General features: G+C 37.8%; 1 protein-coding gene across 1 annotated transcript in view; it reads left to right on the top strand.

Annotated features, from left to right (window-relative positions):
- Nucleotides 1–16,201, top strand: part of IGHMBP2 (immunoglobulin mu DNA binding protein 2) — a 68,622-nt gene extending 52,421 nt beyond the window's left edge. Inside the window, exons 10-15 of the mRNA XM_014065481.2 lie at nucleotides 1,983–2,101; nucleotides 5,443–5,537; nucleotides 6,110–6,233; nucleotides 8,088–8,909; nucleotides 10,690–10,874; nucleotides 15,897–16,201. Of these exons, the coding sequence (XP_013920956.2) occupies nucleotides 1,983–2,101; nucleotides 5,443–5,537; nucleotides 6,110–6,233; nucleotides 8,088–8,909; nucleotides 10,690–10,874; nucleotides 15,897–16,094 (1,543 nt within the window). The 3' untranslated portion in view covers nucleotides 16,095–16,201. The remainder of the gene's footprint in view (nucleotides 1–1,982; nucleotides 2,102–5,442; nucleotides 5,538–6,109; nucleotides 6,234–8,087; nucleotides 8,910–10,689; nucleotides 10,875–15,896) is intronic.
- Nucleotides 16,202–19,503: the final 3,302 nt, after the last annotated feature.

The following is a 19,503-nucleotide window of genomic DNA, read 5'->3' as shown; positions in this document are numbered from 1 at the left end:
CATAAAGATTCTGTTGCCATGATTTTCTCTGCAGATGGAATCATTTTAAAAGAACAAAAATGGAATTGGAAAAAAAAGAGTATAAGTAGAGAAGAACAAAAGCTTCAGTAACCTGATGGCATTGTCTCTGTATCTTGACCAATATGTGAGAGACTAGCTCTGCATCTGAAGCCTTGCAGTAGAACAATGGATAATGCTGAAATATTTGTTTTTAAAAAAAATCAGTTCTGTAATTGCTTACTTCTCCATCCAGAACAAAGAATTGGTCTTTGGGGAACATGCTACTAGGAACAACTTGCAAATGCAGTTTTGAACAAATTATGTCCATTAAACTTAACATTACAGTCAGAGATCTTCAAGGAAGACTGCTTCGGCGCATATTCATGCTGACAAATCTCCACCCTTTTCGGTTGGTGGGAAGTGTGTGGTCATTTCCACTTTTAACTTAGAACATTTTCTCTTATTATGCAGACCAACAATCTCTACTGAATAGTAACTAGAATTTAAAATATGTTGACTTTAAGCTACAATTTCTGAAACTACTTTGGTTGAACCAATACAATTAATATTCATCACAGTTCTTGGGCAATCCAAAATTGTAACTTGGTTATTTAATACTTAAAAACTTAATACTTTTAATAGTTAGTAACAGGAGCAAGAACTTCTTAATGTGGAGAAGGAGTTTGATATAACTCTAGTCCTTCATGTGCATATAGAGAATTTCTTCATAACTATAGCAAGCCAAGCCATATTTGTGTTATTCCTTTTTGTCTATATCAGTGATGGCAAACTTTTTCAGCACCGAATGCCCAAACTGGAATGTGTGCATGCACGAATGCACACACACACGGGCCAGAAAGTCACAGACCAGCTGGCCAGTGTGCATGTGCACGCCGGCCACCTGGTCTTCTAGTTTCCAGCGTGCACACATGCGCCGGCCAACTGATCTTAGCGTGTACCGGAATCCCAGAACCCCGAAGACCAGCTGGCCAGTGTGCATGCACACACCGGCCACCTGTCTTCGGTGTTCTGGTACACGTGAAGATCAGCATGCGTGCCAGAAGAGCAGCTGGCAATGGCGCGCGTGCCCACAGTGAGGGTATGCCATAGGTTTGCCACCCAGGGTCTATATACTGGCAAGTATCAATACAAGTATCAATTTCTTTGACATTTGACAAATGAAACGTAATGCCAAGGGACAGATAATGGTACCAGAAAGAGCTGGGCTACCTAGCTTGCAGGTTTGAAGGGAATTGGGACTCCGCGGGAGTCATTGCTGGGAGTGAAGGTACACCTCTCTTTTACATCTTTGTATTTTCCTTTGCACCCCCCTCAATTATATCTGATCATGTGATGTTATGATCTTATATTCTGAGTCCTTTCTTATCAATAGCTTCTGATTGTGACCAAGGTTTTAAAAATTGAATCACGTTCTCATACTTCAAATCCCATCCATCCTTGGATCTCTTAAAATTATTTTCATGTGTTTGTTCAGAGATTAGATATATAAGGAACAACTGTAGTTCTGTAATGTTGATGATTAATAAGGCTCTTCTAAGTACAAACAACATCTTTTTACGGTTATTAGACCCACGGTGTGTATCTTTTCCTAATATCACAGCTGTCACATTACTGTCTCCAGCAATAAATCAAGAGACACTTCTTTTGTCTCTGAGCAAAGGAAGTAGATGTGTTCTGTGAAAGCTTTCGTCTATAATTTTATTCTTTGCTTTCATTGAACACAATTTTTAACTGCCCTGTTCTGTAATTTGCTTGATATATGTGTAACTAGAAGCAATGCTAATGTTGAAAAGGAACACCGTATGTGCTAATTTGTGTTCCCATCAGGCTGCATGTATTGTTTCTTTCCACATAATAACTAAGAGTGGGTTCGAAGGTCTGAGAATTGTAGAGCGAGAATAAAATGGGCTTACAGCTTCTTGTAAAAGTAATTTGTGTAATTCTTTTTAATAATTTGACAGAGACTTGCCAGGAGTGGCCCCCACAGAAGAGACCAGTATCCCATTGCTGCTTATAGATACAGATGGTTGTGACTTATTTGAACTTGAAGTGGAAGAAGAACAATCTAGAGGAAACCCAGGTACCATCATTTACTCTGCTTCATGATTTTTGTTTCCCGAGTTGCATCTTTTTTCTTTCTTTCAAAAAACTGCCCCTTCAATTTATATTACCTGTGTAGTGATTGTGTAATACCAGCTGATGCTAGGTAAAAAAGTTTCCTTGTACCAGAAAATTATGGTAAAATTTGAGTTATTGACTGTAATATTATACCGATGATCACAGGTACTGTACCTCTCCTGTGGAAATTGTTGAATATGTCTGAAAATTTCTTGCATGCAATGCTTGAATAATGTAAGTTATATCCTTGAGGCAGATGAATAGCCTGTTTAAATTAGCCATGGGTTCCAAGGCTGTTTTTAGAGTTTTGTTTCTAGGTGGGTTTTTTTGTTTTTGGATCCAAATATAAGTGATAACTATGAAAGAAATATATTTTTACATACCAAAAACTCCATCCACATCACAATATACTATAGTATAACTAATGAGTCATTATAAAACAGTGATGGCTAACCTTTTTGTCCTTGTGTGCTCAAAGCACACGCGTGACACCCTTTCTATGTGCCTCACCCCCTGCACATGCTTGTGCTCTCCCTGTGCATGGGCACAAGACTCCCCACACCCTGTTTTGGGCCTAACAGGCCTCCCTGAAGCCTCCTGGGACCAAAAACAGGTTGTGGGGGGGTGTTGTGCGCATGCATGGGGCGAGCACACACATGCGCAAGGGGTGGTTGTGACTAGAAGTAGCAAAATCCTAAATATTATTTTGTTTTGTAAGTTTGAACTACCCCCCGTAGTTAAGAGTTATAGAATTTTAAATTCGGCTTCAGGTGTAGCCTGAAAAAATAGAAACCAATGTTGCAATGAAATGACTGTGCATGCACATGGGATTGAAGGAGCTTGCAAAACTGGCACAAGGTCTTTAAAAAGAAGGAGCTGCTTTAACAATTCAGAAAGAGAACTTTCCTATGCATTCCCATGAATTAAGTGAATGAAACCTTGCCTTGGTGGAACAAAAGGCAATTAAACTGGTAGAAAAAATGCTCATGGGTTTTAGATGGAAATCAATTGTGGTGGGTTATCACTAATTTAGCTTTGAAATTTTATGAGAATAAAGTATGCATGCCAAAATTGAATAACAAATAATCTGCATTTTAGAAGCTGTTCATACTTACGTTTCCTCTGACATGCCACTGTTTTTCTGGCATCTATTTTTTCCCTGTTTTTTGCCACTGCCCACTGTTTTTCCTGGCATCTATTTTTTACCATATGTACATAGGGTTGCAGCCCTAAATAGTCTCATGTGGGCATTGATGCATAAGTGAATGTCAAGTGATCTGCAGATTATGTTTCATTCCCACTTTTTTAAACAGAAAAGGCTCTGAAAAGTTATAGCAATGCTGTCCATCTCTGTCTCATTAGACACATTCAAGGATACTTTTTAATATGCAGGAACATTTCATTCTCTGAACTTGAATGAGGCTGGTTATGTAAGTTTGAAATAATGTCAGATTTTTGAGCAATTCTGGAAAATAGATTGATCTGCTAGGAGAGTCTTTATAACATATTGATTTCTTGCCTGTTTAAAACACAAAAGGAATCAGATCTTTTTTAGAATCATGAAACTGAATAATAAACATGAACAATATGGAAAAGTGTTTATTGTTCTTTTAACTAGAGGAAAAATACCTGGTGATGGGGAAGAAAAAGAAATCCATGCATTTGTCTTGTTATATGAAAGAACTGGGGAGTAGGAGAGGGACAATTTTAAATTCTCCAGTTACTGTTAAATTCCATTTTGCTTTAAAAGGGATCTGGGAAGAGGGGGTTGTAGTCTGTTACCTTCTGGATCACCACATGAAATAATTGAAAAAATAACCACCTAGATGAGCACAGATTTCTTACCTCTACCCTAAACTCAAATACAAAGTTGGGATAAAGTAACAGGTAGGAATAGAGGCTCCCATGGCCAAGTTGAAAGCCCAGACCAATCTACTGGTCTCCAGCAAGACAAACTTACATCTTGATAACAGCTGGGCAAATTCCGTTTGTGGCCCAGCAGAGTTGAGAGAGCTTTCACTTTTAATTGTCTTGGCACATCTCACTCTGTCCATTGAACAAATAAAGGCACAAACCTCTGCAGTTAATCAGAATGATTAAAGGAGCATCAAGAAGTAAAAAGAATTTGGGAAATATTGTTTAAAAGCCATACGTCTTAAAATCCATGTTTCTGAATAATTTTTAGTGACATATTCCAAAACAGCAATATGTCTGTGTGATTTGTTCTATACTTAGAAGGAGGATAAGTCCTTATTTTATTTTCTTATTTATTTTATTTATTTATTTTATTTTATTAATTTATTATATGATTATTCTCTTTTGTTAGTTTTATTGTTTTATATATGAGGTTTTTATATTTCTGTAAGCCGCCTTGAGTCGCCATGTACAAATAAGTGGCAAGACAAATTTCCTAAAATAATTAAAAATAAAATAAGTCAAATTTGAGTAAGACTTTCTTAGCAAATAGTGGATCTTGCTTTATGGAACCAGCTCCTTCCTTGCCCTCCTTGGATTTCAAAAAGCCTATCAGGATGATTTTACATGAACAAGCCTTTGCACTCTGGAGTTTCTGGCACACATTTATTTTATTTAACTTTATGATGTTTCTTTATTATAATTTCAGTTTGGTTTTCCTACCTAAGGAAATACTCGTTTGGTATTAGTTTGCTAAGGTGCACTTCCCAGACTTAAGTAAACTGAGGCAGTTTATAAATACTGCAAATAACTAAAGTAGCTTTTAAAAATGCTTTCTTGTTTACAATATACAGTGTCAGGTTTCCGAAAGATGCCCTATGTCAACTCATAAAGTTGCCATACAGTATATGACACATGTGAATGAGGACCATATTATGTTTTAGTGTGTAATGCAGCCTTGTTAACTGTGCCGAGGAACAGTTGTGGATAGCTCTTTTCTCATGTGGTGACCAGCAAGAGCTTGGTGAATGAATAAATGGAACAAAAGAATGTTTCTTCATATGCCCAACCGCAGATCATCATCTGAATCAACAACATAAATCCTTAGCAAGATGACCTATGGCATAACTGCTATATAAGGAAAATAGCAATTCTTAAGCAGTGGGAAATCCACATAATGAGAAAACCTTTATTTTCTTTTGGCTTCCTGTGATCTTTAAATTCTTACCAAATCAATCTGTGCTTATATACTAGATGATTATACACTCAGTGCTGGTTTTTCTTTTAGTTAGCATATGAAGGGAAGTTTACACATCGGTTTAGTTTTCTAATTGAACCTGCCTGCCTGCTTCTTCAACCTTAAAGCTGCTTGTTCCTTGTTATTCCCAGGTGAGGTGCAGCTTGCTGGTTTGCATATAGATGCTTTGATAGAAGCTGGTGTGAAAGCCAAAGATGTAGCTGTCATTGCTCCTTACAATCTTCAGGTTAGTGCATCCACTGCCATATACTAAGAAAACATGTCATGTTGAATAAAAATTGAAAACTTCAGTTCAAAACGATAGAAGGAAATACGCTAGTATTGATGATGTTATCTAGTTTGGTAATGAAATGTCTGAAACAAAATCACCAAACTCAGAGAGCACCATTGATCCCACAGTAAGTACAAAAGAAAATGAAACTGATTTGAATCTTCAGGGGCCTAAATTACTCTCACTAATGATAAATTCAGTGAGGTAGAGGCAGAATTTTATTCTATTTTCTTGATCTAGATGGACTCATGTGCTCTGTGTGCTGTTTGGTGTAGATCTAACAACTGCTTCCAGCGTCTGCTGGTCTACAGTAAATTAGGAAGATCCCCATTCCTTCCTCCAGGCTATAGGTCCTACTTCACCAGTTCAGAAATAGTAGAATGAACATCAGATGTAGCTTTTTGTTCCTTTTTCTAGGCAGCAATCTGCCTTCTCAGATATAAGATGCTTAATTTCTCTTGGAAGGAGAGGACTTTTTCAGTAATATGGCATTCATTTCCTGTGCCAATAAGTGCTTTGTTTTCCAGGTGGACATGCTAAGAAAACATCTGTATCAGAAGTATCCAGATCTGGAGATTAAATCAGTGGATGGCTTCCAAGGAAGAGAAAAGGAGGCAGTTGTTCTTTCTTTTGTAAGATCCAATAGAAAAGGTAAATCGGCCATAATCTACAGCCATGCAGAAAGACAGCAAGGAATTTATAAGAAGCACTGATGCTACTGCATGTTTATGTGGTTGTGGCTGATTCATGGTTCTGACCGGGGAATTAAAAAGAACATTGCAATTTTCTATATAATTCTTTTCAAAAAGAGACCAGAATAGAGAATAGTAAGAAAATGATAAAATAATTGAGTCAACCTTTTTGATAATTATGGTGACTGCCATTCAGTTTAAAATTCTGTCTTGCAGCCACATGAATCATAACTATTCAGATGACTGTGAATGTAACTCAAAACACATTTCTAAAGTCTGTAAATATGTTTCTTCTTTCCCAGTATAATAATGGGGCATGATATGGAGAGGGATTTCTTCTCTGCTTCATATAGTTTCTGGAGAGAAAAATTGCCTCCCTTTTTAAAATAGATAAGCAAATTGTGGTTCATTGTTGTCTATGTATTATGTCTTCCAATATGGTTTTGACACTTGGTAATTACTTCCCAGGTTAGGCTTCTCGAGTACAAATTGGTGACTCACATATTTTAATGTGCCCTTTAATGTTTATTTTTCCATTTGTCTTCTGCCTAGCTCCTTATATGAGACTCAACCCCATCGGTTAAGTAGCTGAGTTGACTCATCTTGGCATTTGCTATCTGTTATTACAAAATCAAAAAAACCCTGGAGATCAGAAATAACTTCTAGAAAAGGCTTTGTCATTTCTAGCTATTTATTCAATTTTGGATGCTGCTTTTTTAAAAAAAAGATTATGCTAAATATTTTTCTGACCTTTATCAGACTTGTTAATAATTAGAAATGAGTAATACTTCAAAAAATCTTCCTCATGTTAAATTCATATGCTTTCCCTCCCCATTGTGAAACAAAATGAACATCTTTCAGAAGTCATATCAACTGCTAAAAATTCTTATTTTTCTAGCTCCTGGCTGTTTAGTGATTTTTGCTTTCTTTATTTAAAAGTAAAATAGGCTGAAACTGGATTTCTTAGAAAAATATATTAAAATAACCTATCCAAAGCTTCAGGGTTCCTTAGGCCTTCCACACTAGATTATTGACTAAAGATGAGCCTTTCTAGAAATTAATGACCTTATAAATTTCAAGCAGATTGTACTGAGATGAACACAAGCCTGAATTTAAGCATTTCTCTTCTTCCTTATTTCTACTTTTCAAAAAAACTAGGGAGGGCCTTCTGAGATCCTTCAAAACCCTCTTTTTCTTCTGTAGGCTGAGATACCTGTAGCATGATAGTTGCCTAAGCTGAGGTTTTTCCTTCTGTCCACATATCATTAGCCTATAAGATAAGTTATCACTCTGTCAATATGATATCCATAAACACTGTTGTGCATTTGATCTTTGTCATACACTGGATTGAGTGTGGTTTTGGGTGATTATGAGTCTTGACTACATATGTTTTCTACTTTGAAGTTGTCAATGTGAGCATTCAGTTTGAAATTCGGCACCGGCAATGAAACTCCCACCTCAGTTTTCATAGTTTTACGCTAATGGGAATAAGGAAGCTATAGCATGCCTGTTGAAATCTTCATGGGATCTGCCTATGCAGGTCCTTGGTGCTGAAAATGTATTTGGATTTGTTTGTAAATAAATAAACTTGTGCCTGCGCTCTGTTCATGCGTTCAATCCATTTTGGAAACGTTATTCTTGGACAATAGTTTAGATAATTATAGAAAGAAGCAATCTACTTCACTGAATCCCATGGAGTTCAGTCTAACTTGTTTCTGAGGAAATATGCTTTCAATAAAACTGCCTCCATTATAATTACTTTACATGGTCTGCAAAGCTCTGCATCCTGACTTACTCTTTTTATGATGTGTAGGTGAAGTGGGATTCCTCGCCGAAGACAGGAGAATAAATGTTGCAATTACACGGGCCCGACGTCATGTGGCTGTAATCTGTGACTCTCGCACCGTTAGCAACCATAATTTTCTTAAACGGCTGGTGGAGTATATGAGCACCCACGGAGAAGTGCGCACAGCCTTTGAATACCTGGATGATATTGTACCCGGAAATTACACTCCCAAGAGTTCTTTGAGTCCCCGTGACCAGGAAAAGAGACTTAAATGCAGCATTGATCCACTCCCAAAGACTCTTGAAGAGAAACGAAAAGGAAGACCTATCCAAAAACCTAGAGAGGGGCTAACAGAATGTTCTCTGGAAAGCAGGGGCAAAGTCACAACATCAGAAACCAAAGAGAATGAAAACTCACTTAAACATAAAGCAAGAATATTGGAGTTTCTGGATAGTGGTGAGGTCCAACTGGATTTCCCTTCCTCTTTAAATGCTCACGATAGAATGCTTATCCATCAGTTGGCTGAAGAATATGGGCTGCAGCATGTGAGCACAGGAGAAGGCAGCGCACGACACATAAGTATTTGTAGGAGAGATTCTCCTGCAGAATTATCTTTGGGAGATACTGTGGTTTGTCAACCTGAATTAATTCAGGGCTGTCCAAAAGAAGTAGATGCAGGCGGTGAAGAGAGGGAGAGGGGTGCTGGCCCGGGGGCCACAGATCTAAAAACGTTGCACATGCAACGGATGGAAAGAGAGAGAGAGAAGAAAGAAGAGAGAGTAAAACAAAGCCGAGAAGCCAATGTAAATCTTCAGGAAATAATTGGGAAAAAAGAAAAAAATGTTGGAGGTAAAGAATCCATTTTTAAAAGTTTAAAAGATACTAAAAAACCCTAACCCTAACCTCTCTCATTTTTTCTTAATCTGCTATTTATTCCATTTTTCTTTGCTATCCCTACATAGATTCTCTCCTGGCCAAAGGTTGTTTGAGGAGCTTTGGGGGAAATTTTCAACCAAAATGACGCCAACAGAATTCTCTGCTTTAAATATCCAGCCTCCTGTTTTTATACAGTCCTGACGGAAGGTGTTGCTAGAAGCAGGCTTACTTCTAAAACACAACTACTTTTGAGAGCAACCACTAATTTTAGATCTAGGAAACACAGTGCATTTTCCACAAATAGACTTCTTTTGAAAATGTCAGGCAAATATTTGTCCTGACTTTTGGAAATACATGGATTTCCCCCAAAAGTATCTCTGAAATTATCAGAACAGATCACCCAGGGCACGACATGGGCTTGCTTTGTGCAGTTGGCTTATTGCTTAGAACATTTTGAGGAGACAAAATGTTCTAAGATCCTTAGCTGACACCAAGCTGAGCCAAACTACGTAAATATACTCTAACATACTCTAGCTGTCTTTCTCGGCTCTTTATGTTCACATAGAGGCTATACATGAGCTTGCCAATACAAATGAAAATGTGGTATCAATAGAAAAGGAGAACTTCCTTTGCTTTGTTAGGAAGGAGTGTGTGCGCAAGCATTGGGGTATTTGCACATACTCTACATGTACCCATTTTCCTTGATTGATACTTTGGGGGGAAATGAAACCATATACCTTCTGAAATTCACATCCTCCCAGATTTCTAAAGAGAAAGAGGAAGACAATCCCCTCTGGTGCATGGATAAGACTGCTATAAAATACAGAGGCAATTGGATTTCTTGGGCATGGGAACAAACCTGTATCCAGGCAGTGCCTTTGATTTTGATCTAAAATCAAGAGTGTGGCCCCTAATTTTTGAATTGGTAACATTTTCTGGAGCAGCCTTCTCAAACTCTGACACCCTCCAGGTTTATGGCTTTCTACTGTCAGCAGTCTTAACCCTAATCTCTTTTCCTGCAGCTTCAAAGATAGTTCAGTTTGTCTTCATATACACAAGACAATGGGGTGTCTCCTTTAAGAGCACCAAACACAGCCCATATCAGATTGAGCTATGAACAATCTGGCACCTGAGGAGAAGAAAGGTGCCTTTGTTTTTAACTGTGTTTTCTGGATTGCGGTGAGCCACCTAGAGACATTGTCTGACAACAGGCAGCCATGTTAGTCCTATAAACAAACAAATAAATACATTTCATTACTGCCACTCCATTATCATGCTTTGCCTACTCTTATTTGTCTACTTTAGTCTTACTGATTCCTTCTGAAGGAGAAGTTGGTGCTATCTGTTGGCCATCTGGTCGCACAGGGCCAGCATCCTGCCGGTGCTTTTTCAAGAGGCAACTAGGCTTTCTGGTTTTTCTTTGAAGACATTTCACTTCTCATCCAAGAAGCTTCTTCAGCTCTGATTGGGGAATGGAAGGATTTCCAGAAAAATGTAAAACGCAGGTCCTTGGTTCCTGTGATCTGCAATTTTTCTGGAAATCCTTCCATTCCCCACCATCCAGTCAGAGCTGAAGAAGCTTCTTGGTTGAGAAGTTAAACGTCTTCAAAGAAAAACCAGAAAAAACGCATTTGGGAAAATCATTAAACTCTTGATCAACACAGCTGTGCCTCTTTATGTCCATAATAAAGTGTTGTGTGCAATCTTTTTGTTACTGCTCTCTAATTATTTTTTTGCCCTTATGCTTATTTAGGAAAGGCATCCAGTAAATCCAAAAAGGAAATTGCAGCTGAGGAAGATTTTGATGCTATGATCTCTGCGGCAATTAAAGCAGACAACACATGTGGTTTCTCCAAATGCAAAGCCAGCGTAACAACCCTGGGACAGCTCTGCCAGCATTGCAACAGACGCTACTGTCTCAGCCACCATATCCCAGAGGTATGCTTTGGTCTCTCCCCTCAGGCAGACAAGGCTCATCCATTTTCTTGCCTCTCCAACCCAGGTTTTCAGAGCCAACGTAATTTTCAGGTGAAATTGAGGTCCCATTTTTAAAGTATTCCATGTAGTTGACTTTTGAAGGAATCTCATCATAATAAAGGCTGTTCAATAGCCCTTAGACTTATATACCTCTTTACAGTGCTTTACAGCCCTGCCTAAGCAGTTTACAGAGTTAGCCTATTGCCCCCAACAATCTGGGTACTCATTTTACCCACTTCGGAAGGATGGATGACTGAGTCAACCTTGAGCCTGATGAAATTTGAACCGCCAAATTGCAGGTAGCCAGCAGTCAGCAGAAATACCCTGCAGGACCGCATTCTAACCAGAGCGCCACTGTAGCTCAGACTATAGGCAAATGCAGTGGAGGGTAATTTTCCCCCATTTATCTTAACTTGCCATATAATACTGTATATACGTGGGCATATACACGCAGACAAATACATGTACTTGTGAACAAAAATATATCTTTAGAAAGGTAGAGATGGGAGTTCGGCCTTATGAAAGTAATGTAGTGTAATAAACACACAGGGCATAATTCACAAAAGAATTGAAGCTGTAGTTGCCTCCAGTTTAATTTCCCAATGACTGGAAATGTGTCCCCTGCTGTGCAATCAGGAGGAAAAATGTTGGTCTGTGGGGCTGTTTTTGCTCGTGGTCTTTAGGTTTTAAAAATGAAGTGGGGTTGTTTGTTTTTTTATTTCTCCTCTTGGTTAATCGAGTTATTTTTTATGGGGATCTGTACTTTTGAAACATCTTTTTTATCTCTTTCTAATATAAAGAATGATTTTATTTCCTTTTAAAGTGCACAGCTTTCTTTTTCACTTGTCTTCATTCTTTAAGTTTATATATACACATGTACACCTACTACCCTCTCTCTTGATTCTTCAAAATGAATCAGATGAAAAGAATGTGCATCCTTCAATGAAACAACCATTCTAGCCCATTAAAAGGCATCTAACCTTGTGGAGCAAAATATCTGTTTTTAATGCTGAAATAATGGGATTTTTTTGTGTCCTTTTCACATCAAGCTTCTGAGTCATTCTCTCTTTACCCCAAATCACTTCTTTATTTTAAACTCCCATTCACATTCATTCCCAATAGCCAGATACTTGAAGGAGTCTAATGCTTTGCATCTCCTCAGAAGGAGACCTTAATGTCCTTTGTATCCATTCAAGAGATAGCCATGAGTCTTATATAATGTGGAAATGTTTATTTGTCCAACTCTCTCAGGTCTATGCAGGTGTTCTAGCAATGCAGCATTTTAAATCCTGTCTAACAGGAATACTTTAACACAGATTACCAACTAGGAATGTTTTCAGATACCTTCAATTGGGCCTGATTTATTTGAAATAATTGATCACAGGTTTTTTTAATCTCATGGGAGAAATGTTGTATCTAGTTACTAGAACATTTTGATCCAAAAGATAAGTATATACAGAAAAAAGTGTGCAAAGTTTGGGTCCTCACCCAAACTTAAAAACAGGCCAAGAAGAATGATTTTTATGGACCAACTATATTTCTGCTAGAACAACTATGAATCTTAAAGCAAGCTTCAGTCAAGAACAAATTGAATTGTGCAATTCATGAATAAAAATATTGGCCTGCAGAGAAACATCCTAAATGTTTGGATGGGGAGAAGTTTGGATTAAAAGATGTATTTTTTATTGAGTGCTTTGTTGACAGACAACTTTCGTTCATCTCCTATAGCAAGGGTGTAAAACTCAAGGCCCGGGGGGCAGATGTGGCCCAAGTGGTGCTTGGATCTCGCCCGCGGGGCCACGCTGCAAATAGTGAAGGACTGGTCTGCGATGCCTCTGCCAGTGAAAATGGAGCTTGGGAGGGGCGCATGTATTTTCCCTGGCAGAGGGTTGCAGAAGGCAGTCGCAGCCAAAAACAGAACTTGGGAGTCCATTTTCACTGGCAGAGCACTCAGGCCACCACAGGAGTCCCCGACATGAGTGACATTGAGCTGGCCATGCCCACGTTACCATGCCCGAGGTCAAACACAACCCTGAGGCGCCTCTCGAAGAAATCCAGTTTCACACCCTTGCCTATAGTCCAAGGCACAGGGTCAGATAAAGTAGCCTTTCCTATTTGGTTCCCTTCATATATGCTGGACCAAGTTCACAGTCATCTTCTCAGGTCTTAAATATTACTAGTTTTAACAATTGGTGTTTTAGTATCATTTTATGGTGGGTATGTGGGAGGGTATTTCAAGATTTTGTTAACTGCCTCATATATTCAAGTGATCAGAAAGATGAAATAGAATTCAAATTACTCAATCCAGTTGGCACCATGGAGATAGCTGACATATTATTTCTGTCTCTTCACTGATACTCCCACAGCTATTCTCATAGTTCCAGTGACTAGAAAAAGCCCACATTCATATGCAGAAAAAATCTTTCATCTTTCAATCAGCGTGGTAGCTGCTTTCATTTAAAGAAGTATGAACTGTCTATAAAGTGAGATTCACAATGTTGCTGAATGTTACATAGATCAGAGTTCTAAAAAAAAATCTAATGTATTGTAAATTGTAAAATGTAATAACAAAAACAATATATTTTGATTGGCACTTTATCAGTTTCAGGTGCCAGAAATTTTAGGAGCTAAGTTGCTTTCAAAAACATTACAAGTTTTTTTCATGCTACCTATATACAAGAATCTGATCCATTAATGGTCAGCGCAAATTGGCACCAGATAAGACTTCAAGAGGGGCTGGATTGTTTGACACACACACAAACATGGGCTCTGCCTGGTCATCTCCTACATCCTACAGCCAGTTTAGTATCTGTGAAATACCCGTGGTTCGCCCATGAGGCCAATGTTGAGAAAAGACACAGACACGATCTTTCTCGGGATGAGGTGACACAGATTGGGGGTCTGGGAGCCCCTTTTATTGAGATAGGACAAAGGCAGGAGGAGCAATCAGCATGTGATTTAAGACAGCCTGTCAAACTACAATTGCTAATCTACTGCTCAGGGAAGTTCTGTCTATATATGGTCATATCCTGGTCAGGATGTTTTATCTTTTGGGATTTGTTTTTTCCTGTGTGGTTCAGTGTGGCTGCGCATGCCCTATTATGCACTGGGCCATGGGTGACCGCCACACCTACACAAGGAGTTATATGACAACAAGTATCAACATTTTCTCAGTGCAGATCATATTATACTTTCCATATATCTTGTAAGTTGACAGAAGACTTAGTATCATTTATAAAACAAATATAATTCCTCCAGATTCTGAAGAATTATGGTTACTATATCTCATATGAACTTTATCTTAAAGCTAAGCTTACAGCTTAGTGTTGCTGAGCAGGTCTGACTTTAAGAAGAAAGCCCTTAGAAATATGTAGCCACAAAAGACCAATTCCTTTTTTTTACTATAATATTATTGCTAATTTTAAAAGCAGTGATATAAGCTAGCTTTTAAAAACATATTCATATTGCTTAGTTCAATAATTTTTGTCTCATCCTGAATTTGAATAGTTCTCATTTGAGAAAAGAGGGAAGATTTTATCTTTTTAGAATTTAAGTCGTGGACAAATTCATATGGGCCAGCCCAAATGCTTGATCAATTAAGACAGAACTAATAAATGTGAACATTTTAGGTATATGCTTGGGTTTGGTCCAGGACAATCACAGTTTAATTTCTGTATTTGCTTCAAATCTTTTACCAGATTGTTTTATACTTTCTTGTTGCCCTCTAAATCTAGATGTTATATGCTTATTAAATTAAAGCTTTCTGACATAATATAATTACCTGAGTTGATCCACCTTACAATCTTATTTTTCAGAAATTCTGTCTGATTCCATCATCACTTACTACTAATAAAACAGACTTCTATCAAAGCCTTTTCAGTCTTTATTATAACCTTTATTTTTATTAAAGTGCTTAACTTTTCCCTGTAGGTATTTTCTGCTCATATTTTCCTCATAATTTAAGAATTACTGTGTGCTCAATCTCTCCCCAGATATAAATTATTATTCCTGGCACTTTGTTTCAAACATACTTTTATTTATTCATTCAATTCATGCAATGTATATTAGCTGCCCAAATCGCACATTGTGATTCTGGGTGGCTAACATAAAATGAAAAGAGACAAACAACAGCAACAAATATTAAAACTGCACCTGAAGCAAGACAGGCTCAACCAACAATCTAACTAGGTTTTCAAGGCCTTACCAAATTGGGTTGTCTGAATCTCAGGGAGTTGCTCTTCCAGAGGTCAGGCCCTGTGACAAACAAGGGCCCACAAGAAAGCCATAGAGGGTATCTGAAGTATGTCCATTCTGGTTGGGTCTCAGATCAGAAGCAATAGTACCCTCAGAAGCCTATGATGAACCAGTGCAGCTTGCAAAATACCGTAATGGTGCGTATCCTATAAGCCCTAATTTTTTTCTGGGCTTCTTCAAGAAATTTTCTTCCTAGGTATTGGCCAGGGTGAAGCCTGTCTGCTTCAGTTAGGTAAGTGGCATTTTGGACCTGCTAGCTGCTCATTGGGTTTTGCCAATTTGATGGCAAATCAACTTCTAGAAATATCTGTGGTTGTGTTTATACAGCTGTGTTGCTGTTGATTTTCTTCCAATATTCTTCAGAAGCATCTCTCTTTATAATGTTGGAGTTTGGAGAATAATGATACAGTTGTATTTTATCAGTCCAAGAAACAAAGTTGCCCAGAAGATGGAAAAGAGATTTCCCATCCACTTGTAGTGTTTAAAAAGAAAATACTCAAGCTGTCTGAAATTGATTTCACTTTAGTTTCTACTAGGGTGGGGTGGGGGAAAATGTTTGCATTTTTTATTGCTTTTGGAATTAAAAGAACTGTCAGTAAACAAGTAAACTACTTGTACAGTTGTGTAAAGTTTAGGGTAGATGTATGAAGTGGTGTAACCTCTCATTTTTCTTTTACTAATGCTTTTTCCTACTGGAGTATCTTGAGCTTCTGCCTTTATTTCCCACAGGTTCACGGATGCGGGGAGAAAGCCAAAGCAAATGCCCGGCAGAGAATCAGCAAGGAAGGAATTCTCTATCCTGGGAGTGGGATGAAGGACAAGTCCTTGGATCCTACCAAGAGAGCTCACCTCCAGAGACGCTTGGACCAGAAACTCAGCGAACTGTCCAAGCAGCGAAAGAGCAAAAGGAAAGATAGAGAGAAATAAGAGGATGTGTGGCTTTGGGAAGGAATTAAAGCCAACAAGCTGCCCTTTAAAGCTTGTTCAACTTTGCAGGGAAAAAAAAAAACCAAATAAAAAATTTGAGCACTTGGGCTCCTTTTTTTCTGTATAACCAGAATGTGCTTTTGAACGTCACAGTTCTCAGAGGACCCAGCACTGCTTAAAGCTGCATACTGAAAACCTTACCTGCAGATTTTGAAAAATGTTCTGGGTGCACCTTATGCTGTAAAATGTGTTTCTATCTCTCACATCAAGGTTATTAAACCTTGTTGATTTGGGGAGAAAAGCAGGATGCTTTGGCTTTCAATAATTACTTTTGCTGGCAGTGTAATCAAATATACAGTGAATAGTTAAATAGGAAGCTACACGATAAAGAGGGATGTTTCGTTAAGAGCATGAATCAGTGAATGAAAGAAACCTGGGGATGCAATGTATTTGTGAAAGTGATAGGAAGGCAAAGGATGTTGTAGATCTGGATGAAAGTGAACTGATATTGTGGAGTAGAGCTCATAAATGAATATGCATGAGAAAATGATGCTGAAGATTTAATTACGAAAAAGCTATCTTGGTAATGGGTATGATCTACAACACAGGTGTCACACTGAGGCCCATGGGCCGGATTACCGGTCTGCAGGGTGTTTAGATCTGGCCCACGGGCCACCCTGGAAACAATGAAGGGCCAGCCCGTGGTGCCTCTGCCAGCCCGCCTGGGCTCCATTTTCACTGGCAGAGGCTGCAGGATGTGAAGCTGGCCATGCACACCCTGCCCACACACATACCTCAGCCACACCCACTCAGCCCCCAAGGTCAAACATAATCTTGATGTGGTCCTCAATGAAATTGAATTTGACACCCCTGATCTAGAATATTGGTGCATATGCAAGAAGAAATTAATAGTTTGATCATAATTTCATGATACTCTCCATCAATGCTTATATTGGAAGAGCCAAGGTTGAGCCTGGGGGAAAATGTGTGACCTAAATCAATCTGAGAAAGTTCAGAAAAAATTAGCCTGATAGGAATGGATGGGTAAGAAAAAGATGAAAGAGTGCAATAAAAGTTAAATAGGCTACTTGGGGACCCAAAAATGAGTGGGAGCCGTTTACTTAGAGGAACTTGCGCTTTAAATGGTATGTGTTTTAATATGTATTTTTCTGTAGACATTGAAAAGCAATTAATCCTTTTGGATGGTGATTTTGATTCTGATAATACATTGAGAGGTTTTGTGAAGTATACAAAGATAATAGAAGCTTCTGACTGCAAGACAGACTATAATAATGTCACGAGTGGATCTTGGAGAGTACGAGAAAATGCAAATAGGAAAAAAAGGAAAATAAATGCGCGGAAGTAGAATGAGTAAGAGAAAAGTAGAAATCCTGAATGAATTATTTGTACATTAATTACTCTCTCAAAAGAATTAATAGAAAGTAGACACAAGCATTGGGATATGGACATAATTTGGAAAAGAATAACCAATATAACCAAATGCTACAGAAATATATGCACTCACACTAATGAGTATTAAAAAGGATGCTTGGATCATAATGAATGTGGGATGAACAAAACATTGCATATAAGGGAATGATTACTGCAAAAATGAGAATGAACAAAGTATGTTTTATGAAGTGTACAGACACAAGAGTGTAATACCAAAGAATATGAAACAAAGGGCTGAATTAAAGTAGAGGCAAAGAAAATGCAGAGGGATTTTCACTGAAGTAAAACTTTGTTTTAGAAATAGGTGAAAATCTGAACAAGAAGCATCCAGCAGGGAATGAATTAACCAACAGTAGAGAATATGTGTAGCTCCAGGTTGAACTGTGGAGTCCTTGGTGCTTTCTGTGGTTGATTGGTTGCTTGCAGATATTTTAGTTACCAAACTGAATGAATTAAAAATGAAAATGAGGAACTGAATTGGAATATACCTAAAGTGAGGAAATATTGAAGTACGGTTATAGAGATTTATACAGTGAAGAGTGGAATTAAAATGAATGTTAGTGTCAAGGGAAAGGAAGGGAAAAGGAAAAGAGAAATGGGCTAAGAATGCAGGTGGAATTACTGGAGAGTTTAAAATATGGATGCAGCTTTATTATGGAGTGTCTATGACTTCCTTAATACGATTCTTTGAAAAGAATGCAAAAAAGTGTTAGTTTATATAGTGGCAGTAAAAAGTGGCAGATTTCCTAAGGTGATAATGAGCAAAATTAGAGAAGAGTCATGCAGCTTTATGCCAATGAAGTGTAAACCAGATATTTGCTTTTCAGCAATTAACTGATAAATGCATGTATGAATGTGACATAAAAGGCTTATTAAACATTAGTTGATTTCCCATCATATGGGAAGCCATATGATGATGCGAATAGGCTTGAATTATGAAGTGCTTTGTATAAAATAGTGAAGTTGGTTACTAAATATCATAAAAAGAGTGTATAATGGAACTAAAGTATGTGTGAGAATAAATGGTTCAATGCTGAGCAGGGAGTAAGACAAAGATTGTGATGTCCTACTGTTTGTTTATATGTATTTATGGATAAATGCATAAGGAAGACTTGTGCTATTAGAGGTACATTGTTTGGGAATGTAAATGTGCATTTTTGTTTGTCAAAGGATAAGAAGTAAAATAATGTGAGGTTAATATCAGATATTAACCATATCAGATGGTTAATATTATGTCAGATATGATGCAGTAAGGAGTATGAGAATTAATGCAATGAAGATGAATGTACAGAAGTATTTATTTTAAAAAGTATGAACAATAGCAAGTTAAACATAAATGATAAAAATATCTTTGCTAGATAACTGAATTTGTGTGCCCTGATAATTTTCTACAGATGGAAAAGTGGCTGGATGTGCAAATGTTAATAGAAGAGTAGAGTTGGGAGCAATGAATGAATGTTTTTTGAAAGAAGCAAAAATGGCTGCGTCTTAAGAAGTTGCTTCTGCCCACATTGTTATACAGAGGCGAAGCACAGCGGTAAACTGAGTGCAATTGCAATACGGTAATTTAATGGTGTGTATAGCAAAGCCAGAACCAGAACTTAATCCTGAGAGAGGGATAAATTCTTGTAGATTGAATGCAAAAGTGAGTGACAATATGAAATAGATTGAAAGTGATTGGTTATGTGAATAAATGAATGAAAGTAAAGGAGGGATTGAGGACTGAAACACAAAACAAATATACGATGGAAAATTAATGAGTTATGTAGAAAGAAGTGACTGAAAGTCTTGGAATTGAATGAAATTAATGAGAACCTGAGAAAACAGAGGTGAGACATTTAAAGAACAATCCCCCTTCTCCCTCTCTCTCCCTCCCTCCCCCCTCTCTCTTTCTTTGTCTTCTACTTACTATTCTTCTTTAGGCTTTACATAATGTTACTTATTCCCAAAAGGGCTA

This window comes from Thamnophis sirtalis, unplaced genomic scaffold, assembly GCF_051295495.1.
Source record: "Thamnophis sirtalis isolate CommonGarterSnake01/CBP01778 unplaced genomic scaffold, rThaSir2_p1.2 scaffold_1, whole genome shotgun sequence".
NCBI lineage: Eukaryota > Metazoa > Chordata > Lepidosauria > Squamata > Natricidae > Thamnophis > Thamnophis sirtalis.
The sequence above is the reverse complement of the archived record's forward strand: the minus strand, read 5'-3'. Positions and strand labels throughout refer to the sequence as shown.